At 38.3% G+C, this 27,655-nt stretch overlaps 1 protein-coding gene and 1 long non-coding RNA gene across 11 annotated transcripts; one reads left to right on the plus strand and one right to left on the minus strand.

Annotated features, from left to right (window-relative positions):
- On the plus strand, positions 1-27,655 carry LOC130459081 (uncharacterized). Of its 10 annotated transcripts, none has more exons than XR_008930502.1 (12): positions 34-326; positions 6,368-6,436; positions 6,518-6,642; positions 6,761-6,921; positions 7,254-7,323; positions 10,403-10,457; positions 11,108-11,191; positions 25,314-25,352; positions 25,849-25,950; positions 26,259-26,384; positions 26,903-26,949; positions 27,217-27,309. XR_008930502.1 is itself a non-coding variant. In XM_056840308.1 (11 exons), exons 1-11 carry the CDS (start codon positions 237-239, stop codon positions 27,317-27,319), a joined length of 945 nt encoding a protein of 314 aa, XP_056696286.1. In that variant the 5' UTR covers positions 38-236; the 3' UTR covers positions 27,320-27,655. The 10 variants fall into 10 exon arrangements, 7 of the variants coding, with proteins under 7 accessions (XP_056696288.1, XP_056696291.1, XP_056696286.1 ...); XR_008930503.1 differs by having other exon boundaries at positions 35-326; positions 25,858-25,950; XM_056840308.1 differs by lacking the exon at positions 26,259-26,384 and having other exon boundaries at positions 38-326; positions 27,217-27,655.
- On the minus strand, positions 5,757-10,072 carry LOC130470334 (uncharacterized). The gene is made up of 2 exons (XR_008930505.1): positions 8,935-10,072; positions 5,757-6,953 (listed from the first exon to the last, which is right to left on the minus strand). It is a non-coding gene; the product is annotated as an uncharacterized lncRNA (long non-coding RNA).

A 27,655-nucleotide genomic window follows, 5' to 3' on the forward strand; every position in this document is an offset into this window, starting at 1 on the left:
TCCTCAATAGAATTATTCCCCACTTTCGTTTTCTCTATCTCTGTTAAGCTGTTGCTGCAATTTCAGAATTTGAACACAACTACAAATTCACCCAAAATTCTAAAATCATATTCTTTTCTCCCAACAATCAGGGCAAACACATAGACATTCAAAAAAAAAAAAAAAAATTCAAAACTTATGTAGAACACCAATGATTCTCACTGCAAATTCAAATTCTTTGAAACCATAAAAAAACTATGAAATCAGCGTCACGACTGAATGCTTTTCCCTCTGGCATCATTATCGTGGCTGGGAATTTCAAGAAATCTCAATCTCAATCTTCTAAGGTACATGTTTTTGTTTATGGGTGGTTTTTTCTTTTTATTATGTTAATTATATTGACTATCCGCTTAATTTTAGAGGTTTAGTAGGTTATATGCATATGTATGCGGAATGTCGATAACATTTGTTGGTTAACACCCTCAAATCTATTATCTATTACTTTACTTTTACTATATACTAAAAAAGACACCAGGAATTGACACGTGTCAATTCCTGGTACGATTTTTTCCCGCCAAAACCATTTTACCAAAAAAAAAGTGCATTTGTTTTATTTTGTTTTTATTCTCTACCTTTTATTATAAACTATTTATGTATGGAAACAACTTTTAGTTTATAAATTATGGAAATAATAGATGTGTAATAATACTTATTTTAAATTAGTATTATTTTAGTCAAATCACTATATTATTAATGAAAAATATATCACTCAATATTTTGGTCTAATTGTTATATTAACATTTTAAATATGCATTAGATGAATAAATTTAAACGAGTATGTTAAAAATGTTATAACTATGCAGTATGTTAAAATATTTTGTGAAAAAATATATCAAAATCCGTGCGTGCACGGGATCTAATCTAGTTTGATTATATACCCGGGTGTACCGTGCATCCTGCGCAAAACGACCTAGTTTTAAGCATTACTCTATCCGTTTCGAAATAATGGGACGGTTTCCTTAAGCGGGTGTTTCGAAATAATAGGGACAATGTGCTTTATTCTAATTTTGGTATATGACTCGTCATTTTTAATGAATTCACACTACTCTTTTCCACTTCACTTACAATTTTCCACTCAATCTACTTTTATATTATCTTTTTACTCATAACTTTCCACCCAACCTATTTTTTTAATCTTCTTTTTTTACCCCACTCCATTCAACCTAATTTTTTTATTATTATTTTCTTACAAACATTTCACTTTTCCCACATTTATTTCTTACATTTCGATAATTTATCTTGGTTATTGTGAAATGCGTAAGTGTTCCAATTATTTCGAAACGGGGGTAGTATTTACCTTTCAAATAATTAAAAAAATTAGATTTTTAGATATCCTTTTTTTGGGTAAGGAAGTTGAATAGAATCTTTTCAAAATATTTTAGTTGGAAGTTAAAAATAAAAGGCATTTATAATCATTATCTATTCTAAATTAGAGGATTTGATTTTCTATACATTTAAACGTCTTTATCATTCCATGTTTGTTGTTGAAAGAAAACATATTTCTTATTTTTTCAAGTGTTTTGGTATTTATTTTTTCTTAATTTTTTTCATGTGTTATGGTATTTACTTTTCTAATTTTGTGTTTTGTATGAGCTTAAAGCGATGACGTTTATTAGATTATAATGTAGGTAATTTTGTTAGTATGTTTTATTTGAGTTTGTGTTATAAGTTCTTTGGGATTGAATTATATGTTTTTTGGGTTTGAACTACATGTTCTATGGGTGTATATGTTCTATGAGTTTGAACTAAGTTCTTTCTACTTTAGTCTGGAATGCTCTTACACTTGTTTACGAATTCTTTGTTTTTATTCACTAAGTTGATGATAAGTTTGAAGATTTGTTTGTATTTTGCCTTTATGTTCTTACTATTGTTTATGTTCTTTGTAATTATCCCTTATGTTCTTTCATTTAAAAATAGGGTGCACGGTGAGCACTATGCACCCGGGTGCATATACCACATATTGGGTGAACACCCCTTTGCTTCCGGAAAAAAAAGTCACATGTACGCTTTTAAGGTGTCCGGAAAAAATGTCACATATTGTAACTCAAAATGTTTTCTGTTAGTAAGGTCAAATTATTGTATACAAAGTATAATTTTTGAGTAATATTGATTCATTTACGTAATTACAAGTATAATTTTGGAACCGGAGGGAGTAACTATGTGGTGAATTCTATGTTGGTTGGTATTTTTTTAATTTTTTTTGATATTTGTATACTTGTATGAATACTGATACTCAGTTTGTTTCAACATAAACAATTTTCACGGGAAAACATCATGGGGAAAGTAGGTATCTTTTGGTTGTTTCAATATGATAAAAGTTATAAAGAAAATAGAAATGAAATGGAGAGATGGATAGGAGGGGAGAAAATAAATGTAAGGGGATAAAGAGGAAAACATGACATTCCATTTTTTTTAAAGGAAAGTTGTTTTTCACCTTAGAAAAATTATTTTCCACCTCTAACAAAGGAAAATGGGAAAATCGTTTTCCGGGAAAGTATTTTCCGTCAAAACAAAAACTAATTGGAACAATGTTTCTAAGATGGAAAAGTACAACCAACACGATTTCTTTGTCTGTAGATTGAAATGATTTGTATTGCAACAGTTTAAATGTTTCTTGTACAAGATCCACAACGTTTGAGATTTATGTCACAAATTTCAGTCTTCTTGTTATCTTCAATGGAGGAATGTTAAGCTTGCTTGTTGTTGAATACTGTGAAAAGTGATTAAAGGGTCAAAGCCTGACCTTGATTGATATTCATGCATGCATATATATATAGACAATATAGTACATCAAACTATCCTAATTAAGGTAACTCTATGTTTAGGAAACAATCCTAAACAATAGCAATTACGTTCTTAAAACATATCATCCTTAATCCTAAACTCTAAGTATAGGAAACAATCCTAAACAATAACAACTATTTTCCTAAAACATATTATTACATCTCAACACCCTCCCTCAAGTTGGAGCACGAGGTTAAAAAATGCCCAACTTGGCAAGAAGATAATCAAATTGTTTCTTTCCAAGAGCTTTTGTAAAAATATCCGCCAATTGTGTAACAGTAGGAACATATGATGGAGCAATCAAACTATCTGTTATCGCATCCCGAACAAACTGACAATGAACCTCAATATGTTTGGTGCGTTCATGAAACACTGGATTTTTGGCCATATGAAGGGCTGATTAACTATCACAAAAGAGCTTTATTGCCTTTGGTTGGTGCACACCCAAGCTCATAAACAACTCCTTTAGAGCTCACATGTAACTGCTGCCGTAGCTCGGTATTTCGCTTCTGTAGACGAACGTGGCCAAAGTACGCCACCTCTGTTTTCCCGAATTCACATTTTGTTTCATTAGCAAATAACGGGTGCTTCTCCAGCAGTGATAAGACTAGACTCATTTGCTCAACATGTTCGGTCTCACATGTACTGTAAACCAAAATGTCGTCAAAGAAAACAAGAACAAACTTTCGTAAATAAAAGTGAAATACCTCATTCATGAGAGATTGAAAAGTTGCGAGTGTGTTCGTGAGTCCGAATGACATCACCAATAATTCATAATGACCCTCATGAGTTCAGAATGTCGTCTTATGTACGTATTCTAGTTTGACCAGAATTTGATGGTAGCCCGCGCGAAGGTCCAACTTTGAAAACACACGTGCCCCATGGAGCTCATCAAGTAACTCGTCAATTACCGGGATGAGATATTTATCCGGCCCTGTTTCCTTGTTAAGGGCACGTTAATTCATGCAAAACCTCCACGACCCATCTTTCTTCTTCACCAACAACACCGAACTAGAGAACGCACTAGTTGAGGGCCTTATAATTCCTGCCTCTAACATCTTACGATTCAGTTTCTCAGGGTACCTATACTGTCTCACTCCCACGGGGTGCCGCCCTCCCTCAAAAAAATGGAATGTTCATGACCGCGCGAGGAGGTAAATTGGCAGGAAGCTCGAACACTTGCTGGAAATTAGCCAAAATATGGCACAAAAAGGTGGGGTAATCCTATTGAATGCCAGTATTACATAATAATTCCCTAACTCCAGGGGCAAAAAGTCCTCCTACACCTCCACTTCATTGTTTAATTTCAGCTTCACTCCCTTGCATATCCCCTTCCCCTTTACTACCTCCTCGTTCCCCAAAGATACCCCGAACCCAACCGACTTTGTAACTGGCACCTGTAATTCTTTCACAACCCGGAGTGAAATGAAATTATGTGTTGCTCCAGGATCAACCATGACCACCACTTCACCCCCTCCTACTCCCCCTATCATTTTGAGGGTCTTGGGATTAGTCAGCCCCACAATTGAATTAATCGATAGTGTGGCTGGAAATTTTGTACCTTCCGGCGCCTCCAGCAACTGGAACTCGGTGGTATCAACCCCTCCATCATCTTCCTCCTCTTCTACTAACAACACGCTCGCCTCCCTATTTTTGCAGATGTGACCAATTCCCCATCTCTCATTGCACCGAAAACATAGGCCTCTCTCCTTCTTATCCTGAAGTTTCGCTCGGACAGTCGTTGTACCTCGCCGTAGAACCGGGAATTTGATGCAGTTGATCTGGGTGGTGGGTGGTTGGTGTTGGATCCTTGAGATCTTGTTGTCGAGGTCAGTTTAGAGTTTGTTTGAGGGAGTGGGTTGTTAGAGTATAGTGGTTGGAGGCTAGATTGTGGGTTTGGGTTGAGGGTTGGTTTGTGTTTTGGGCTGAGTTGATTGGGCATTTGTTAAAATATGAAAAGGGTCCGTTTCGGTTGAATCCAAATCCCCCTTCTTTACCTGGTTCCTCTCTTCTACCCTAGGAGCTAAGTCCATGGCTTGGTATAAGGTGTACGGGTTCATCTCCTCCTTTAGGCCATTCACATACTGTTCCATCACAATGCTCTACGACACGTCTTCAAGCGCGACACCAAATCGATGAACCGACGAGTATAGTCGGCCATAGTGGTGGTTTGGGTGGTGGCCAACCATTGTTCGTGCAAGGTGCCAGCATTGGTGGGTCAAAATTTCAACAAGACTCGTACCTTTAGCTCCGCCCAAGACCTGATCGAGTTCCTCCGTCTCTCAAAAGAGAAAGGCGCCTCCCCTTCCATTGATACAACCGCCACGTCGAGCTTCTCCTCCTCCGGCAACTTATAAAAAGGCAAAATATTTCTCTTCCCTCAATATCCACCCGTCGAGGTCGAGTTCTTCGAAGAATGGCATGTCTAGTTTCCTATACTTCTAATGGCCCCCTTTCCCACCGCCATCATCGTCCTTCCCATTCCCGCGGTGTAGATGGGCACTAGATGGTACCCAGAAGAATCTGCTTCCTATTCCATGCTTCCTATTCCACGACGAGTCTGTTGGCCAATGAACTTTTCTTGGTTCATTTTCGTCAACTCCATTTGTGCACTTTGATCTTCCTTGTAAACGAACGACTGCTGCTTCCACCTGTTGCGTGTCTTTGGCTCTCTTGGCCGAAATTTTTTCGGCCACGGCCTTCTGGAAGTCTGCCCGAGCCTTTTGGAGATTACTCTCTAAACTCCCTATCCGTTGTGTCACCTCGGCCATACCCGTCTCTAGGGCTTCGACCCTCTGTGTGTTTGATGAAACCATTGATGAAACCATGGTGACATATTTATCTCTCTCTGGGTTCGTACCGCTCTGATACCAAGTGCAATACCCTTGCTGCCTACACCTGAAAATACCAAGCAAACAACACAACAAGAGATAGAAAGATGGAAGCTTTGATTACTGAATTCCCAGAAAGGTAAAGTTGGTTACAAAACAGTAGCTTGAGGCTACTACTATCCATAGCAGTAACTTTAGGTTACAAATCTCACTTTACTTCTCAATACACAATACCCTTCTCTATCCCTTTCATTCTACTTATATTCTCAAGGCATTTAGGCAAGTACATTACATTAATTAGGTTGTTTGTCCTCATGCTGCTAATGGCTTCTACCCCTGCTCCTACATATTGTTGTTGTTGGTTCCCTGCAGTGCTGTTGCTGATTCTTCTTGTCTTTTCATGTGTCTTGTGTTGTAGACCAAGTGTATAGCTGGCTTGGAGGTACTGTCCATTACACCTAACCACTTCTCTACTTATTCCCTGAAGCTACCCATAGCCGTATTTATATAGTCATTCCTCGAATCCCTGCAGTGCCCTTCCATTAGTCTGTTCATTGTAGTTTCACTTTCTATTTTTGGGAATAATATCCAAGACTGTATTCAAGTTTTCTATTGTCAGATAGTTTGCAACTTTGCTTCGACTGATCACTAATGTGAATGCACCTTTCTTGAGGAATATTGAGTTGAAGTTGACCTAATTTGCCCTTATGTAGGACTCTGACCCACCTCCAAGGATCACAACAAATGTTAAGCAGAATTGGCAATTTTTGAAGTTGTGGAAGGTACTTATGTTTCCAGCGTATGAACAGATCTGGTTTGTTATGACGATCAGATCTCCAATCTCCAGGTAATTATTTTTGTAGGAATTCCAGAAAAGCAAATCCTGCACACCTAAGCCAGCTACTAGCTATCGTCGGAAGAAGGTGGAGAAGGAGGACCTTCCCCCAGATGCAGAGCTTTATAAGGATCCAACCTTGTCACTCTATTAGTAAGTTTCCCCGTGGATATAACCTAGAGTTATTTTAGCCCCCGTGGATATAACCTATAGTTATTTAGCTTTTGCTTCTCATCTGATGAAGATACTTCGGTTCTAAAATTCAATGCAGTACAAGTCAGGTTGTTGATAGTGTTGTACCTGTCTTGCTTGTTGATGGTTATAATGTTTGTGGCTACTGGGTGAAACTAAAGAAGTATTTCATGGGTGGACGACTTGATGTAGCTCGGCAAAAGCTAGTTGATGAACTTGTCCAGTTCAGCTTGGTAAGAGGTTTGTGCTTTGCTTCTCAGATTTGTTATTTGCTGCATATCAATAATAATTTATTAGTCACATTATTAAGGGTGTTTTAATTTCGAAATCAACAAGCTTAATGCAAAAAGTTCCAAAATTGTTCCTTGATGTTGTACATCGAATTTTGGTTTCTAAAGAACAAATACCTACCTTTAGCTGTCTGCTGTATATGTTATCTCTAGTTTGCATGTATTTGTGTAATGTATCAACTTATGCATAGTAGTTTCGAATGGAATGGCTTGCTTTGGTTGCAACTTTTCAATTAATTCTTCATAGCCACCATTTATTTCGTAATTTTGAAAACTTAACAGAAGTAAAGGTGGTGGCTGTATTTGATGCTATGCTGTCTGGACTACCTACCCACAAGGAAACTTTTGCTGGGTACGTTCTTCTAAAGCTCAATTGGTTTTGCTCTTTTTATTAGTTTGTTGTAGTTTTTCTAATCATTGGTAAAATTCAAGATATTGGGCATTCTCAAGCATCGTTATTATTATTATTATGGATAAATAGTTGTAATAAGCTTGAACATCTAGGCTTGAAGCTGCTCTTTTGTATATTGATACCCCTTTAATCTGAAATAGGTTACAAGTATTATATCAGAATAATTCAAGTGTGTGAATGATAGCTCTGTTACTTGAAGGAAAACAGTAGAGCTAGAAAGCAACCAGTAGTGTTGCCTGTGGTGTTTGTCATGAATGCACTGCTGAGTCTCTGTTAGATCCTATAGAGGTTATAGAGTTAGATCCTATGTTATTACGATTTAGCCACTGTATCAGCTGTGATATTGCTCCCAGCACAATAAAGATAGATTTTTCCTCCACTTTTTTTTCTAACAGCATGTAGCCACTGTCAATGGCGGATCCAAGTTCTTTTCATTGAGTAGGCTGTAACTAATATATACTCCGTAATCTTTGTTCAATTGTTTTTTCTACTTAACTAAACGACTTAAGAAAATGCAATAATAGAATAAGTCCTGTATGATAAGGTGGCGTGCATATATGTATTAACAGAACGATAAGTTGATATAATTTTAGTTCTCCAAAAAGCCAAACAAAGACAAATCGGATAGAATTAGATTTTCAAAAAGGAAGGAAGGAGATAGAAAAACATGAAAAGGCCAAAACTGGAGCCAGAAAATTAATTACAGTGCTAATGCAAATGATGAAAAATGGGCAAATTGGCAAATTGGCAAATGCTTATGCAAACTGTACTTCATTTATTTTATTAACTTAACAAATGCAAGAAAGGGAAGAAAAAGTGAAGGCTAAAAACTAAAAACATTATGACAAGAGTCTTGTCATTGGTATCGAACACAGAATCAAGGAAATATAGTTGCTGCATTAAAATCAACCGAGCTGGCTCAATTATCAGTATCATATCGTGAAAACTGAAACGTTAATGGATTCGTGGGGAAGGTCATGGCCACTGTGATATTGCTCCCAGCCTCATATCACCTCTGGGCTACCCCTGCATTGATATTCTGCACTTTATCTTTTCAAAAATATTATTGTTAAATTGTTTAAAAAAAAAAAAGCCCCGGTATAACCATCGGGAGTGGTCCTATACTGGGAATAGATTCATATGACATAGGGGGGTGGCTAGTTAAATAAAAACTACAGTTATTAGTAAGGGAAATGGAGAAGATTTTTGTCGTGGGAATGAGTGGGACTTGCATTTCAGAAGACCATCCCAGACCCAGAGTTAAGGAGCTTGCTTCTATGTGTGATCACTTGAGTTTTCAGATAAAGGATGTAGAGGACTCCAGGGTGTGGATGGGGGTTCTTTAGGTGAGTTTTTTTGCAAACCCTTTCTTAGGTTGTTTGAATAGACCCCCGAAATATTTAGCCTATCCGTTAGTCAATTTTATATGGTAGGTGGAGGTCTCTCTTAATTTTTAAGGTGAGAGCATTCGTGCGAAGAATTGGAGGTTATTGGTAAGGATCAACACGAATTATATGTTCCAAAAATAAATGCTGAGAATGACTGTCTCACCAGACATTTGCTTGCTTTTCCGAGCTAGTGGGGAGTCTTGTTCATATGTTTTACTTCATTACGAGTTAGCAAGTTTGGGTTCGTCCTATGCATACAAAAGAGTGGTTGCAAATTTGTTTTGGGGAAGGAGAAGGTTCTGTCAAAGTTGCACTTGGCTGGAAATGCTGGAATGGGATGGGACGCTCTTATCTTTTCTACAGTTTGCTTTCCCTTCTTATTTATTATGGAATAAAATAACTTTGTTTGCGTCCCTTATGGCTAAGGCACCTGGAACTTTCAAAGGAATTAGAAAGTAATTGGGCTAACTTGTAAATATTTTGTCATTCACTGTGAGGACACCTTGTCCTCCAGCTGTATCTCTCTCTTTGTCATCATATATTTTCTGTTTTGAAGGCATCTTGAGGATGTATCCTTCTTCTATGAAGCCCGGGTACGCCTGGGAGGTGCCGTTTCCCGTACCGGGTACGGGTACGGTACGGGTACGGTACGGGTACGCCCAGGATACGTACCCAGGGCGAATCCAATCGGGCGGGTACGGGGTTCATATTTGGGTACGGTTCAGATGAAACCGGGGACGGCTTGGATTCGGATTTTGAAAATAAGGTACGTACCCACCCAGCCCAAACTCACATTTTAGGGTTTACCTGTTCAAATTCACCACTTTCTCTCTCGCCTCTCTTAGTCTTCGAACCGTCCCTAGCCGTCGGTCCTCACCCTCGCTGTCGGACCGCCGGCCTTCTCCATCGCCACCGGCCCACCGTTGGCTCGACGACTCGTAGCAACCGGTGAACCAACAACTTAGTACTTGAGTGCAGCGCTGAAGCGAGGAAGCGGAGAAAGGGGAGACTCCTTGTCGGATCTCCAGCGCCGCCGGCGTATCAGCACCTTGCCGCTCCTCGCTCCTCGCCCCTCTCCGGTCGCCGCCTCGCGGTGATTATCTTGTTCTCTTAATTATTTTAGGGTTTACGTGTTTTGTTATTTCTTCAATTTCTTTTCTTATTATTTTCCAGCCTTTTGTCTTTTACAAGAAAACAGTTGGCTGGTTTGTTTTTTTTTACTTTTTCTAATAATTGAATTTTAATTAGAAATTATTGTTTTACCTTTTAGCTTTATAATATTCTTTTACTGTTTGGAGGGATCTTTACTATTCTCCATGATATTTTTAGGACTTCTTTTATTTGTCCACTTATACAGTGTAAGTGTGTAACACATCATTGTATATTTTCTACAAAAATTAGATGGAGATTATATCTATTAAAAATTTAAAGTAATATATATTATTTAATTTTTTTTGCCGAATCTAAGCCGTACCCGTTTTTGGAAATTTTGGTTTTGCCGTTTTCTGTCCCCGTACCCGTATCCGTTTCCGTACCCGTATCCGTGCTACCTAGAGACTTTGACTCTATTTTGTTTGTGTCTCCTATGTTCAGTTTGCCTTTCCTACAATTGTTAATTTTTCATTTTGCAGGGTGGACATAGTTTTCTCTGGGGATTCGTGTGCTGATTCATGGATAGAAAAAGAGGTACATAGATTGTTTGCATACTCTTTGCCTCAGCCTTTCGAAAATTTTAACGATTAACCATCCTGGCCGAGTTTCCCCTCTTCCTCTTTCTTTTTGTGTTTTCCTTTTATGTTGTATTTGGATATTTTGGTTAAGCTCTTCCTTTGATCACCGTTCCTGTTCTGTATACAACCAAATAACCTGTGTTTAGAAGAGAAGTCAAGTCAGAATCGTCAGTGTGCTACACGTTAGATAACTACTTCCATGATCAGAAAAGATGTACTAAAGCCCCAATCCCATTCACATAAATATATGAGTCTTACATGTCAATCTGAGTAAAATTGTAATTTTCTTTTTAAAGCTACAGGGTCCTATCATATGTGGATCTGAGCTTGTACTTTCATTCTATGAATTATCGTTTTAAACAAATCTACCTTTCCCAAATGATATCTATCGTCCATGCTACATCATAATTCTAGCTTCCTTTATAAGTGTTATTTAGTGTTTTTAAGCGAGGAAGAATTAGCAAAGTATTTAAACCCGTACTTATTTTTCGTTGTACTCCGAGGCTAAATTCAATTGACCATATGCACTACCTGGAATTGTTACTTCTCAGTTCCCTGTGCTTAGCATAATTTTCCATGTTGTGTATTCCTTATTCGTGAAAACAGGTTGTTGCGTTGAGGGAAGATGGCTGTCCAAAGGTTTGGGTAGTGACATCTGATCATGCCCAACAACATGCAGCTCATGGAGCGGTATGCATTCTTCTCTGTCTAAATTCTAAGCAATAAGGGTGTGAAATGTGTAGAAAAAGAATGATAGAAAAACGAGGCTATAGTATTAAGAAAAGGTTTATCATATTCTATAACGTCCTCCAATCATACCTGTCCCTGGTAGAACCGTAAGGCTTAAACTGTATGTAGGAAATAAAATAGATGATATCTAAGGCCGGGTGTTTTATTTTCTAAAGCACACTGGCAGTTCCTTTTACTTAATTTTGACCAATATCTACTGAAGGGAATCTGACTTGTTATTTCTTGTCAAGAACATTTTTGTTGACATCATATCATTTTATGTTATCTTAATAACTAACAAACTATCTCCCCAAACCCTCACACATCAGGATTAATAATGGACACCAACTGAAGAAAAAATAAACTACAATTGTCAGACTTCAACTTCAACCTTTGCTAACTTCTCAACTTTCCTATATAGGAATGAAAACCGCAGACTTAATTAATCAATCGATCACTACCCAAATTGTGTCTAAGCCGGTTCGGGGTTTTGGTAAAGCAATAACAAGTCCATTGCTATCGAATCCTACTTCCATAATGGGACATCTAAAGGTTGAATCTTTCCTTGAGGCCTTTTGTTCTCATGCTTGACACAACATGTCAAACAACGAGAAACAACTTATGCTACTTCCTTTTTCATTTTGGGCACCAAAACATGTTCTTTAAGTCTATACAAAGCTTATCTCCTCCAGGATGTACCAAGTACGGCATACTATGGGCTTCTTCCATGATCTTCTTTTTTATCTCTTCACATTTATGGGATACACACCATCTACCCTTATATCCAACACTACCATCATCATGGATAAAAAACGTGTGGGAGAGGGAAGAGAAGAAAGACGAGGAGAGGAGAGGAGAGGAGATACACACGGTGGTGGTAGCGGCGATTGACCACAAAGCAGGGTAAGCACGAGCAACGCAAATAGCATCGGCAATACTAGTACGATGGAGCACGAGGAGGAAGAAAAGAATAAGGTTTTTGTTTTGTTTGATAAAGTCAAGATTATTTTCTTAATTTAAATAACTAAGAAATATTAACTTAAAATCTTTTTTCAAATTGTTTTCGGTTTTCCTTCTTAATACTTGTAAACGGTTTGTTTCCTTGTTTTTCTTGAAATAAAACACTTCGTTCTCTTTGAGACCAAAATAACTTTTATAATATTTATACCTTTGTTTAAAACGTAACATTATTTCTGAATAATTAAAATATGAAACTAGGTATATTTCCAACATAAAATAAAACGACACAAAAATATAGAGTATCTTTAGGTGCGGGAGATGAAGCCTTTTTTTTGGGTTTATACTCGTAATTTTGATCTCTCATTAGCTTCAACATAATAAGGAAAATTAAAAAAACAAAACTTATAATGGTAGAGTGCCACGTAGTCAGGTTACATGTTGCACCAAGTATTTTACCGGTTCGGTGCATTATAAGCGAATGGGGTGTAAAGGTTGGATTATCAGATAATAATAGATAGGTTGGATTACTAGATAATAATAGATAAGTTGGATTATTAAAAGCGAACCGCTCAAATGTTGGATTATTAAAATCAATTTTTCCTAATTTGTTTTTCCTTTCTAAATTGATTCGCAGCAGGGGACAGGTTATAATCTTTACCATTTTTACCTTCTTTTCTCTTATCCCAGCAGTTAACTTCCATAATATGTTTTTCCCCTCTGAACCGAGTCAATGTAGAAGCGTGTAGCACGACCTCTGATGAAAATTTGTGTTGAAATAGACTATACATGCAACCCAATTTCAACATCATTCTTATTCTTTGGGAAAAGTTAACATTTAATGCTCTGAGTGGTTTGTACATATCTCATGATGCTGAATTATCTCTCTTGTCTATATGGAGATTAGAGGAGAAAATTAGGACGACAAGTAGGAGAAAGTTCCACATTTTTAGAGATCAATAGCAGATGGTCATTGTCCTTTTCACAAAATATTTTAGTATATTCTGATCCTGTCAAGAGGCTGGGTGCATGTCAGCTGATTAAATTTCCCCTCTGAACTGAAAAGGGATGGGCAATTCATGACTTTCACGTGGGGCAAAAACTGTCGAGGTTCTTTGAGTCATGTATGAAAACTGACCTGATTTATTAAAAGAAAGGGAAAATGTGGTTTGTCTCAGGTAGCATTTTTTTGGGGTTCACAATATATGCATGCTGAAATATGGTATGAAGGACTAGAAAGATCTGGTGAGAAAAATGTGAACCAGAGTGAATTTCAGATTGAATGACGTGACTGCTGATTTTAATCGCGAGACAAAGTGGTCTTTGGTATCTCGTTCATGACCAATTAGGTTTATTCGTAGATAATTTTCCTACCCTGGGTTAGGATTAATCCTTTCTCTTCTTGAGATTTCTGCGTTCAGAGTTTTCATGTAATTTCTTTGACCCAAGCAGTGTTCAGTTGTCCATACAAATATGTGAGCTGAAGACCAAGGCCAAAATCAGTTCTCAGTTGAGTCTTAGAGAAAATTGAACCTTATGCAGAAGCTACGTTAAGCTTTTGCTGTTAAAGGATGAGCTAGTTCGAGATCAGATATGCATGTTTGTATCCTTAGCTAAAAAACTTTGAGCTTTTATTACTATTTTAGTTTAAAGCTAGTATTTTTTAACATTAAACATAAAAAAAAACCCACTTTCTTTTTACACCTTAGTTAATTTTATTTTAATTTACCACCTTAAAAATTAAAAAATTTAATCCGGTTAACAGTTTCCGTCTAATGATCCATTAGTTGGCCAGACTATTCTTTTACCCTCTTTTTTCCCACGATTGCCATTTTTTCTCTACTCCATTTTTCTCCTAGCTCCATTTATCATCTTCTTCATACCCATCTGCCCAGAAACAACTGTGCTAAAAACAATTAAGGAAGCGTGAGAGGCGGTGGCGGTGGTGAGAGGTTGGATGACGAGGGTGAGAACTAGAGTAAGGGCTTTGAGGGCGGAGGATTTACCGGATTTTTGAAGCCAGTCGATCGGAGGATTTAAGCGATGGCGTGTTTTGTGATGGTGTGGTTGAATTTGGAGGGGGTAAGGGTGGTGGAGACTGGAGAGGGTACGATTTTGGGGGATTTGGAGCTGATGAGCTCACAAGGTCGGCGACAGAGACTGACTGGAATTCGGCGGTGATCAGGGCTCACCAAATAGAGTCGACGGCCATGCTTGAGTGGGTGTTGTTGAGGTCAAATTTCATGAAGACATCTCGCACTAGTCGGATGATTTGGATATCCATATCATATCATTAAATAAGCTAAAGTTAATAATTTTACAGATTACTCAGTAAAATGCTCAAAATAGAGGAGATATACGTGACACCATTGTTGTGAAAGAGGAATGAAGGTAGTAGGAAAAAATGGAAGTAGACAAAAAAAAAGGAAAATCATGGGAAAAAGGAGGGTAAAAGAATAGGTTGCCAACTGACAGATTCTTGGACGGCATCCGTCAACCAGCGTCAAAAACCAATTCTTTTAAATTTTTAAGGTGGTAATATATAATAAAATTTAACAAAGGTGTTAAAAAACAAAAGTGGGTTTTTTTAAGGTGTTACAAGGCAACGTATCCTTTAAGGAATAACACAAACTTGTATGTGTTAGGTTATGATACATATGACAATTCATATATCATGCGGAAACAACCATTAAGCCAGGAATACATATTATTTACACATAATCATATAGCATAGTTTAGAAGCATACTCTTTGTTGCGTGCCTTCCCTAGTTGCGCCCGAACCGAACAAGAACAAGTCTTTAGGACTCCAAGTGTCGTCCCTCCGTAGATAGTCCACAGCACGTCCGGATCCGCCTTAAGATTGACCAACTAGAATCGCCCTTAAGGTACTAATAATTTCGGCACTTTTAGGCAAGGTATGTGACTGAATTTTTCTCTCAAAAACTCACTTTGAATACTTGAAAACACTCGTTATAAATTGTGAACCCAGGCCACATATTTATAGGGGTATGGAAAGAGAATTGGAATCCTACTAGGATACGAATTAATTAAATTAGAATCCTAGTGGAACTCTTATTTAATTAATTTATCTTTTAGGATTAGGAATTTAATCATTAAACGAATTCTATACGCTTTAGGATTCGAGTAACATACTTCGAGTAATACGCTAGCACCGCAAGCAGGCCTTGCGGCCCACGCACAGCGCCAGCCCACTCGTCGCAGCCCCGCGCGCGCGCCCAAGCTTTGGCTGGGCCTGGCTTTTGCGCTGGGCCTGGTCGCATGCTTGGCGTGTGGTTGTTGCGCTTGGCTTGCTGGGCGATGGCCCCGGCTTTGTGCTGGGCCTTCGTCTGGCAAGCCTCGTCCGATGCTAATTCGTACGATACGCTTCCGATTAAATTCTCGATTCCGGAATTCATTTCCGATACGAACAATATTTAATATTTCCGATTCCGGAATTGATTTCCGTTTCGAAAAAAATTTAATATTTCCGTTTCCGGAATTATTTTCCGATTCCGATAATATTTCCGATTCTGACAATATTTCCGTTTCCGGCAATATTTCCATTTCCGATAATATTTTCCGATACGTACCATGTTTCCGTTTCCGGCAACATCTACGACTTGGATAATATTTATATTTCCGATACGATCCATATTTCCGTTTCCGACAATATCATCGTTTCCGGAGTATTCTTTTCTTGCCTGTGACGATCTCAGCTCCCACTGAAACCAAGATCCGTCGATTCCGAATATCCATAGATGGAGTATTTAATGCCATTAAATACTTGATCCGTTTACGTACTATTTGTGTGACCCTACGGGTTCAGTCAAGAGTAAGCTGTGGATTAATATCATTAATTCCACTTGAACTGAAGCGGCCTCTAGCTAGGCATTCAGCTCACTTGATCTCACTGAATTATTAACTTGTTAATTAATACTGAACCGCATTTATTAGACTTAACATTGAATGCATACTTGGACCAAGGACATTATTTCCTTCAGTCTCCCACTTGTCCTTAGGGACAAGTGTGCATTTCCTAATTCCTTTGTCGCTCGATGCTTGCTCTTGAACATAAGGTAAGAGTTGTCATCCTTATTATGTCCAGAGGTGTTTCTCGGTTTCAGAGTTCAACTGATCAAATAAACAGATAATCATAGCCTATGATTCATCCGAGCACGGCCATGCATTTCACAGTTTCTAGCTCTCCGAGTGGCCTTGTACAACTTTTAAGCATCTCATCCCGATTTATGGGAGGACAATCCCAATCTTGCGATCTTGAGATTAGACTTCGTTTGATAGGTGATTACCTGAGAGTTGCCTTTATAGCCTCCTTTTACGGTGCGACGGTTGGTCAACGTCAAAGCAACCAGTTCTCAAACAAGTAATCTCAAATCACTCAGGTATTGAGGATTTAGTGTCTAATAATTTTAATGAAATTTACTTATGACAGATTTTCATCTCTTACAGTAAAGTTTCATAGGTCTTGTCCGATACTAGTCTTCCCAAAGTAAGTATCTATGCAAATGATTATGACATTGCCATGTCCACATAGTTCAAGAAACAGAACTACTAGTCATCTTGCATTCTAGTCGTCTAACGTTTTCTATGCGTCCAATTTTATAGAAAACTCCGACTAGGGACCATTTTCAACCTTTGACATTCAAGTTCACTTGATAGACATTTCTTAGTCACAGGACTGGTCCTGACAGTCTATCTTGAATATATCGTTAAATTGAAGGGACTCATCATTTAATAAACCACAAATTAAATGGAAAAATGAATTCTTTTCATTTATTGTGAATGATTAACCAATAATGTTTTACAAAGATTTAAACTCTAAAACTTTAAAACATTAAACAGGGTCATCAAAGCCATTCTCCAATATGCTTGATTCCCATAGCTGCAGTGTGCGAGTTGTGCTTCGCCTGCGGCAGAGGTTTAGTCAATGGATCTGATATGTTGTCATCAGTTCCAATCTTGTTTATCTCGACTTCTTTTCTTTCAACGAACTCTCGTAGAAGGTGAAATCTACGAAGTACATGCTTGACTCTCTGGTGGTGTCTAGGCTCCTTTGCCTGTGCAATAGCTCCGTTATTATCACAATACAGGACTATTGGTCCTTTAATGGAGGGGACTACACCAAGTTCACCTATGAACTTCCTTAGCCATATAGCTTCCTTTGCTGCTTCATGTGCAGCAATGTACTCCGCTTCAGTTATAGAATCCGCAATGGTGCTTTGCTTAGCACTTTTCAAGCTTACTGCTCCTCCGTTGAGGCAGAAGACAAACCCAGACTGTGATCTGAAATCATCTTTGTCGGTTTGGAAACTTGCGTCCGTATAGCCTTTAACAATTAATTCATCATCTCCACCATAGACCAGGAAGTCATCTTTGTGCCTTTTAAGGTACTTCAGAATATTCTTGGCAGCAGTCCAATGCGCCTCTTCTGGGTCTGACTGGTATCTGCTCGTAGCACTGAGTGCGTACGCAACATCCGGGCGTGTACATATCATAGCATACATTATTGAACCAATCAATGATGCATATGGAATCCCATTCATTCGTCTACGCTCATCAAGTGTTTTTGCTTAGAGTCATTCCATGAGACATGGGTAGGTAGCCTCGCTTGGAGTCCGCCATCTTGAACCTATCAAGCACCTTATTGATATAAGTGCTTTGACTAAGTCCAATCATCCTTTTAGATCTATCTCTGTAAATCTTGATGCCCAATATGTACTGTGCTTCTCCTAGATCTTTCATCGAAAAACATTTCCCAAGCCAAATCTTGACAGAGTTCAACATAGGAATGTCATTTCCGATAAGTAATATGTCGTCGACATATAATACTAGGAAAGCAATTTTGCTCCCACTGACCTTCTTGTGTACACAAGATTCGTCTGCGTTCTTGATGAAACCAAAGTCACTGACTGCTTCATCAAAACGTATATTCCAGCTCCTGGATGCCTGCTTCAATCCGTAGATTGACTTCTTTAGCTTGCATACCTTTTTAGCATTCTCTGGATCCTCAAAACCTTTAGGCTGTGTCATAAACACAGTTTCTGTTAAAACGCCGTTTAAGAAAGCAGTTTTGACATCCATCTGCCATATTTCGTAATCGTAATATGCAGCGATTGCTAACATTATCCGAATAGACTTTAGCATTGCAACTGGTGAAAAGGTTTCATCGTAATCCACACCGTGGACTTGCCTGTAACCTTTTGCAACCAATCTAGCTTTGAAAACTTCAAGTTTCCCATCCTTGTCCTTTTTCAGTTTGAAAACCCATTTGCTTCCAATGGCTTGGTAGCCATCTGGCAAATCGACCAAATCCCATACTTGGTTTTCAGACATGGAGTCTAATTCAGATTGCATGGCTTCTTGCCATTGCTTGGAGCTAGGGCTCGTCATAGCTTGTTTGTAAGTCGCAGGTTCATCACTTTCAAGTAATAGAACGTCATAGTTCTCGTTCGTCAAAATACCTAAGTACCTTTCCGGTTGAGATCTATATCTTTGCGATCTACGCGGGGTAACATTTCTAGTTTGACCATGATTCTCACCAGATTCTTCTAAACATCTCTGAGTTTCATCCTGAATGTCATCTTGAGCATTCTCTAGAGTTTGTTGTTCGACTCGAATTTCTTCGAGGTCTACTTTTCTCCCACTTGTCATTTTGGAAATGTGATCTTTCTCCAAAAAGACACCATCTCGAGCAACAAACACCTTGTTCTCAGATGTATTGTAGAAGTAATACCCCTTTGTTTCCTTTGGATAGCCCACAAGGATACATTTGTCAGATTTTGGATGAAGTTTGTCTGAAATTAATCGTTTGACGTATACTTCACATCCCCAAATCTTAAGAAAAGACACATTTGGAGGCTTTCCAAACCATAATTCGTATGGAGTCTTTTCGACAGCTTTAGACGGAGCTCTATTTATAGTGAGTGCAGCTGTATTTAGTGCATGTCCCCAAAATTCTAATGGAAGTTTGGCCTGACCCATCATTGACCTGACCATGTCTAGCAAGGTTCTGTTCTTCCGTTCCGACACACCGTTCCATTGTGGTGTTCCAGGAGGAGTCAATTCTGATAGAATTCCACATTCTTTCAGATGGTCATCAAATTCATAGCTCAGATATTCACCGCCTCTATCAGACCGCATTGCCTTAATCTTCTTGCCTAATTGATTCTCTACTTCACTCTGAAATTCCTTGAATTTGTCAAAGGATTCAGACTTATGCTTCATTAGGTAGACATAACCATATCTACTGAAGTCATCAGTGAAAGTGATAAAGTAGCTGAAACCACCTCTAGCATTTGTACTCATTGGTCCATATACATCTATATGGATTAAACCCAATAGTTCATTTGCTCTTTCTCCAACTTTAGAGAAAGGCTGCTTTGTCATTTTGCCAAGTAAACATGATTCGCATTTACCATAATCCTCTAAGTCAAATGGTTCTAGAATTCCTTCCTTTTGAAGTCTTTCTAAGCGTTTCAAGTTTATATGGCCTAATCGACAATGCCACAGATAGGTGAGATCTGAATCATCCTTTTTGGCATTTTTGGTATTTATGCTATAAACTTGTTTGTCGTGATCTAATAAATAAAGTCCATTGACTAATCTAGCAGATCCATAAAACATCTCTTTAAAACAAACGAATAACTATTGTCTTTTATTAAAAAGGAAAATCCCTTAGCATCTAAGCAAGAAACTGAAATGATGTTTTTAGTAAGACTTGGAACATGGAAACACTCTTCCAGTTCCAAAACTAGCCCGGAGGGCAACGACAAATAATAAGTTCCTACAGCTAATGCAGCAATCCGTGCTCCATTTCCCACTCGTAGGTCGACTTCACCCTTGCTTAACTTTCTACTTCTTCTTAGTCCCTGTGGATTGGAACATAAGTGTGAGCCACAACCTGTATCTAATACCCAAGAAGTTGAATTAGCAAGTATACAGTCTATAAAGAAAATACCTGAAGATGGAACGACTGTTCCGTTCTTCTGATCTTCCTTTAGCTTCAAGCAATCTCTCTTCCAATGCCCCTTCTTCTTGCAGTAGAAGCATTCGGATTCAGAAGTGGGTTGACTGACCTTCCTCTTTACAGATTTGGCGCCAGTTTGCTTAGTTGGGCTGGCCTTGTTGCCACCTTTCTTAGCATTCCTCTTCTTTCCAGATTTCTTGAACTTGCCCCCACGCACCATAAGCACATCCTGCTTATCACTTTTGAGCGTCTTTTCAGCGGTCTTCAGCATATCGTGAAGCTCAGTGAGCGTTTTGTCCAGACTATTCATACTGTAGTTCAGTTTGAACTGATCATACCCGCTATGAAGAGAATGGAGGATGGTGTCTATAGCCATTTCCTGAGAAAATTGCTGATCCAGCCGACTCATATTCTCAATGAGTCCAATCATTTTGAGAACATGTGGACTTACGGGCTCGCCTTTCTTAAGCTTGGTCTCAAGAATTTGCCTATGAGTCTCGAATCTTTCGACTCGAGCCAGATCTTGGAACATGTTCTTCAACTCACTGATGATTGTGAAAGCATCTGAGTTGATGAACGTTTTCTGCAGATCCGCACTCATGGTGGCGAGCATTAGACATTTCACATCCTTGTTGGCATCAATCCAACGATTGAGGGCTGCCTGAGTGACCCCGTCGCCTGCGGCTTCGGGCATCGCCTCTTCTAGGACATACTCCTTTTCTTCCTGCATAAGAACTATTTGCAAGTTCCTTTGCCAGTCAAGGAAGTTTTTCCCGTTCAACTTCTCCTTTCCGAGAATTGATCGAATGTTGAATGAATTGTTGTTTGCCATATTAAAACTACAATTGAAAAGAATAAACAAATAAATAACCATTCACAGTTTCTCTTAATAAACTTAAATTCTAGCATACATGCATAATTCAATGTTTATTAAGCATTTTATTCAAGTTATGTGTTCCGGCAGGTGTGAATAAAATGATTCCAAGATCCTAAAATCATTGAAGAACTAAGCACAGTTTGTCGACTTAATCCTAAAACATCTTAGGTAAGCAAAAGCCTTTTGCTAATAGTCTAGAAACTATTCTTGGTTGATAGGTACGTCTAAGAACTTATTAGGTAAACCTATCGATTTTGCCACGACATAAAAGGACGCCTTACTTATATCGTTGAGTTTCACCAAAACTAACATGTACTCACAATTATTTGTGTACTTTGCCCCTTTAGGACCAATAAGTAACACCTCGCTGAGCGAAAACTATTACTAGATTGATGTAAAGGATATCCAAGCAAGTGTATATTTTGGCATGGCACCTTATAACTCAATTTTTAAGTTTGGAACTTAAGGCTCTTACTATGTTGGTTAGATTTTAAGTGAACTAAAATCCTTAATCATGCAACATAATCAAGCTTTTGATCTCATGCATTTTAAGACATATTTAAAAGCAATAAATAACTTAAAACATGCATAAGATAAATGTGATCTAGTATGGCCCGACTTCATCTTGAAGCTTCAACTTCAAAGTCCGTCTCGAAAATCTCCGTGGGAGGCACCATTTTCTTCAAATAGGATAAGCTATAATTAAAACTAATTTCAACTATTTGATGGTACGCAGACCATATTTGAATTGAAAAACGACTTTGGTACTTTAGACCAATTACATTCAAATTAATGGTACGCAGACCATATTTTCTATCCTATTTGGGCCATACTAGTCACTTCATAACCTGCAAAACAGTACATATACAATATATACCATTCACCCATTCATTATCATGAATGGCCCACATAGTTGGTTAGTAAAACACATTATGCATCACGTAAACATTTGCAGCAATTAATCAAGGGCACCAATAATCTACCAATTATTCAGTCCTTATTAATTCTAATCAAGTTGTTTTAACCTTAAGGATTTGTAGACCTAATCAAGAGTTTTATGACTAAAAGCGCTCCCACTTAAACCAATAAATTCATATGCTTTACTAATTTTAAACATAAAAATGTATTTCTAGTCTAACCGGAAACATACAAATTTAATTAAAATTTAAAACTTATATAAATTTATAATTGAATCCAAAAAAATTTAATTTAATTTCAGTCGTATTTAAATTAATTCATGATTTTAATTTTAGTAAAATAATTAGAATAAATAAAATTTATTATAATTATAATATTCAAAATTAAAATCCAAGAAAATAATTTAAATTATTAATTTTAAAATTAATTAAAATTACGTAAACTGAAAATTTCAAAACGATCTAATCGCAACGCAAACACCTCACGCATCACACGCCCATGGGCCACACGCACACAGCCATCGCTGGCCATGTGCGCGCAGCCCATGCGCTGCGTCGCATAGCTGCTGCTTTAACCCTTCGCAAGCCATCGTGCGAGCTGGTGCTCGCTGCGCGCGCTGGCGCGCGCTCGATGCACGCGAGCATGTGCTCGTTGCGCGCGCGCCAGCGCTCGATGCACGCGAGCCATCGCTCGCTGCGTTCGCTCGCTAGCACTCGCTGCACGCGGGCCAGCGCTCGCTTCGTGCACTCGCCAGCGCATGCTGTGCGCGCTCGCTAGCGCTCGCTTGGTGCGAGCCAGTGCTCGCTGCGCGCGGCATCGACGCTGGGCGCAGCACTCGTGGCACGCGAGCTTGCGCTCGCTGCGCGCGAGGCTGCGCGCGCTTGCGCGAGGCAGTGCGCGTTGTGGTGCAGCTCGCTTGCTGCCCACACGCGACTGCCGTGCCTTGCCTTCGCCCATGCCCATTCGTCCATTGCTCATAGCCCACGACACATGGCAGGGCTGCTGCCTTGTGCTCGTGCACCATGCCCTTGCTCATTGCATTCGTGCCGCATGGGCGACGAGCTCCCTTGCTCGTCGTCACATGCCCGCACTATACAACACCCCTTAAGGGTAACACGTAGCGTCCATTGCTTTGTGCGTGCAAGTTATATGAACGAATCGCATAAAATTTAAAAAATTTATATTTAAAATTAATGACAAATTAATAAATAATATTAATTTCATAATTTTAGGGCGAAAAATCGAAAATTTATTATTCAATTGATTTCCGATTAACATGGATTCAAGCCTAGGTCATAAAAATTTAAAATTTATCATAAATTTACAATTTTTATGGTGGTTTTTAATCATAGGTATCTAATTAAATTATAATTAATTATGAAAATCAAATTAATTCTAAATTATTCTAATTTTCAACAAATTAATCATAATTACAAATTAGATTGCATAATTAACAAGGCTAGGCATTCAAACTTGTTAAACATATACAGTAGGTCAATCAAAAATTCAAGATTTATCAACAAGAATCGCAAATATTTAATTTAACATCTTAAATTTACGAAATTTTGCATTCGAAAAACTAAAACCTTCGAAAAGTCATAGTTAGGCTTCGAATTTGAGAATTCTGGGTTCGGCAGAAAACTATTATTTTTGTCAAAATTTTAGAATGCCTTTTACATGCGGAATTGACACAAAAATCACTCGATTTGGATGAGTAACGAAGAAACTGCCGAAAAACTGCGTACGTATAATTAAATAAACGCAATTTGCAATTAATTAACAATTACGAAAATTAATCACCCCTTTTAATTCTTGCAAATTTGTAATATTTAACCATGTTCATGCAATTTAGATTATGAAAATAATAAGAGGCTCGTGATACCACTGTTAGGTTATGATACATATGACAATTCATATATCATGCGGAAACAACCATTAAGCCAGGAATACATATTATTTACACATAATCATATAGCATAGTTTAGAAGCATACTCTTTGTTGCGTGCCTTCCCTAGTTGCGCCCGAACCGAACAAGAACAAGTCTTTAGGACTCCAAGTGTCGTCCCTCCGTAGATAGTCCACAGCACGTCCGGATCCGCCTTAAGATTGACCAACTAGAATCGCCCTTAAGGTACTAATAATTTCTGCACTTTTAGGCAAGGTATGTGACTGAATTTTTCTCTCAAAAACTCACTTTGAATACTTGAAAACACTCGTTATAAATTGTGAACCCAGGCCACATATTTATAGGGGTATGGAAAGAGAATTGGAATCCTACTAGGATACGAATTAATTAAATTAGAATCCTAGTGGAACTCTTATTTAATTAATTTATCTTTTAGGATTAGGAATTTAATCATTAAACGAATTCTATACGCTTTAGGATTCGAGTAACACACTTCGAGTAATACGCTAGCACCGCACGCAGGCCTTACGGCCCACGCACAGCGCCAGCCCACTCGTCGCAGCCCCGCGCGCGCGCCCAAGCTTCGGCTGGGCCTGGCTGTTGCGCTGGGCCTGGTCGCATGCTTGGCGTGTGGTTGTTGCGCTTGGCTTGCTGGGCGATGGCCCCGGCTTTGTGCTGGGCCTTCGTCTGGCAGGCCTCGTCCGATGCTAATTCGTACGATACGCTTCCGATTAAATTCTCGATTCCGGAATTCATTTCCGATACGAACAATATTTAATATTTCCGATTCCGGAATTGATTTCCGTTTCGAACAAATATTTAATATTTCCGTTTCCGGAATTATTTTCCGATTCCGATAATATTTCCGATTCTGACAATATTTCCGTTTCCGGCAATATTTCCGATTCCGGCAATATTTCCATTTCCGATAATATTTTCCGATACGTACCATGTTTCCGTTTCCGGCAACATCTACGACTTGGATAATATTTATATTTCCGATACGATCCATATTTCCGTTTCCGGCAATATCATCGTTTCCGGAGTATTCTTTTCTTGCCTGTGACGATCTCAGCTCCCACTGAAACCAAGATCCGTCGATTCCGAATATCCATAGATGGAGTATTTAATGCCATTAAATACTTGATCCGTTTACGTACTATTTGTGTGACCCTACGGGTTCAGTCAAGAGGAAGCTGTGGATTAATATCATTAATTCCACTTGAACTGAAGCGGCCTCTAGCTAGGCATTCAGCTCACTTGATCTCGCTGAATTATTAACTTGTTAATTAATACTGAACCGCATTTATTAGACTTAACATTGAATGCATACTTGGACCAAGGGCATTATTTCCTTCAGTATGTGCATGCATGCATTTGAAGAAGAATTACATTTTCTTGCTTCTATAATAATTGATGTTGATTTCGCTCATTTTCAGGGAGCATTTGTTTGGAGCAGCAAAGCACTGGTTACTGAGGTTAGCTATCAAACTGTCATCTCTTAATGCTATTTGGCTATTTGCTCTTGTTTGCTCCATGTTATTTGTCCACATCTATTAACAATGAAAACCGCCACATCTACACTGTTACCGTCTAGTATTCTCATCAATGCAGTCCCATCCATGCAACTCATTCAAGGCCATCCTCATCCCTGACAAAGACTCTTCTAAGCCTCTCACCTCCTCCAGCTTCCTTTTGGCACATTGACTTACATTCTTCCTCTTCCACTAAGATCAAGCTCAAATTCTCCTAGATGGCAACAAAACCCCAAAGACTACAGCCTCTCGTTGGTTGGAAAAGGCTACTGCATCGTATTGGATTGTCTTCACCGACGTTGCTGGGAAAAGTGTTAGAATATTTGCATTGTTTTTGTAGATGGTTCGGGGATTATTAGGGTTGTGGGGATAGAGTTGCTGTTAGCGTTCAAATTTATAAATTTTGTACCTTGACTTAAGGTTTGATAAAAATGAGAAGAATTGGCAGCAAGTGGGACAAACGGGAACCTGGCGGCTGGCGCGCAACGCCAGAACCAGCGCGTGTCAAACAGATTCCATAGATCTTGACAAGAAGATCAAGGTATTGTGTGTTTCGGAGATTCATCCATACTACAAGTTTCGAGAAAGGAAAAATAAATATATTTTCTAGGAATGAGTGTGAAAAGTAACATACTTGTTATTGGGAAACACCTAAGAATGAATATAGCTTGCACATGGAAATTAATTATCTTCTTCCTAAAGGCAACAATGAACGATTTATTTCAAATTGCATAGGATTGAGGAAAATATTTGCTTTTGCGATGTCATAGAGAACAAGTCATGGACATGGCATATATGTTTTGGGCATTTGAATTTCGCTGGCCTAAAAAAATTTCCATGGATGAACAGGTGGCATGGATTCCAAGTCATTGAAAACCCTACACAAAATTTGTGAATGTTGTACAGTTTCCTTTGAAAAATGTTTCTGTATCCGGAAGAGCAAACTGGTACATAGGACATTTGTGGACTATCAATGTAATCCTTTTTACATTATTTTTATTGAACATTGTAGCATAAATTTGTTAGTGTATACGCTGAATGAAAATCAGCAGCAGTTTATAGAACTAGAAGGCAGATGTAAGTTGATAGTCTCAGAGCTAAGCCTTGTTTAAGACATAGGAAGAGAGAATAAAAAAAGCATGAGTGTGTGGTTACTCATAATATCGTTCAACTAGTTGTTGAACAAATGTCCTTTTAATTTGCATATTCAGTTGCCATTATGCATCAGCTAGGTTGTTTAACAGTAAGAGTAAGATTAGACCAGGGAATCTTAATGTATGTGTTTTAGATGATCCGGTTATTCCATGAGGTGTAAATAATAACTAAGCGATCAGTCCTGCATATATGCTTCCAAATGCCTTTTTTTTTAGATGAAATTAAAGCCTTTTGCTTTAAAGATACTGAAGGTACTTTTCTTTTTATGCATAATAGTATCTACTTCTAATAATGTGTTTTCAATTATGTCTCACTTTAGAAATTGTTATGATTTACAGATTAAGGCTTCAAAGAAGGAGATGGAGAAAATGCTTCAAGAGCAAAGGTAAAAGCAGTGTATTTTAACCTTTTTAGTGACTAGAAGTATTCGTGGTCCTCTCAGCGTTAGTTGTGCATAGTGTTGATGCTAACAACAATGCAATAGCACCTTATCTTGTAGGTGATCAAGGTGCCTAGGTGTATGTGCTTATGACCTTATCTGCGGATTTAGGCTTGATACATGTAGTAATGTTGGGCAAAATAAAAAATGTGTGTTAGATACTTGTTTTTCCACATTATCGACGTACAATCTCATTCCTAAGTTATTTCTCAGATCGACTTCCATGCAAGGGAAATTGCTAAAACACAACCTGGACACAGAGGTTGTAGATGCTTTGAAGGACCTTAAGATGAAGTTGTCCCAGAATGGATCATAACATCCTGTTAGGATTAAAGCTGTAAGTATTTCCTTTGATACATGCTTTGAATTATCGTAAATAGTTATCATTTTTCAAGGATGAGATAAATAATCTTACAGTTGATCATTTTGAACTTAATGTACATAGTCATGGACAAAAGAATGTGATAGGTCTATGATTCCAATCAATTTTATTCATTTTTATTTCTTGTGAATACTTAGAACTCAAAGATCGACTTTTGTACCTCTCAAATTAAATCGTCTCTAGATACAACTTTTATGTATATTATTGGTGTTAGAAACAGCAGATTGTCATTGTTGTAAGTGTGGCCACGAAAGGGCATTCGTTGTGTTA

Source organism: Spinacia oleracea, chromosome 3 (assembly GCF_020520425.1).
Source record: "Spinacia oleracea cultivar Varoflay chromosome 3, BTI_SOV_V1, whole genome shotgun sequence".
Classification (NCBI taxonomy): domain Eukaryota; kingdom Viridiplantae; phylum Streptophyta; class Magnoliopsida; order Caryophyllales; family Amaranthaceae; genus Spinacia; species Spinacia oleracea.

Bases quoted from the DNA above. Each gene is read 5' to 3' on its own strand.
- LOC130459081 (XM_056840308.1), top strand. From the start codon at position 237: ATGAAATCAGCGTCACGACTGAATGCTTTTCCCTCTGGCATCATTATC. The intron at 7,324-10,402 runs GTACGTTCTTCT...TTCATTTTGCAG, and splicing joins CACAAGGAAACTTTTGCTGG to GGTGGACATAGTTTTCTCTG. The intron at 25,951-26,902 runs GTATTGTGTGTT...TATGATTTACAG, and splicing joins ATCTTGACAAGAAGATCAAG to ATTAAGGCTTCAAAGAAGGA.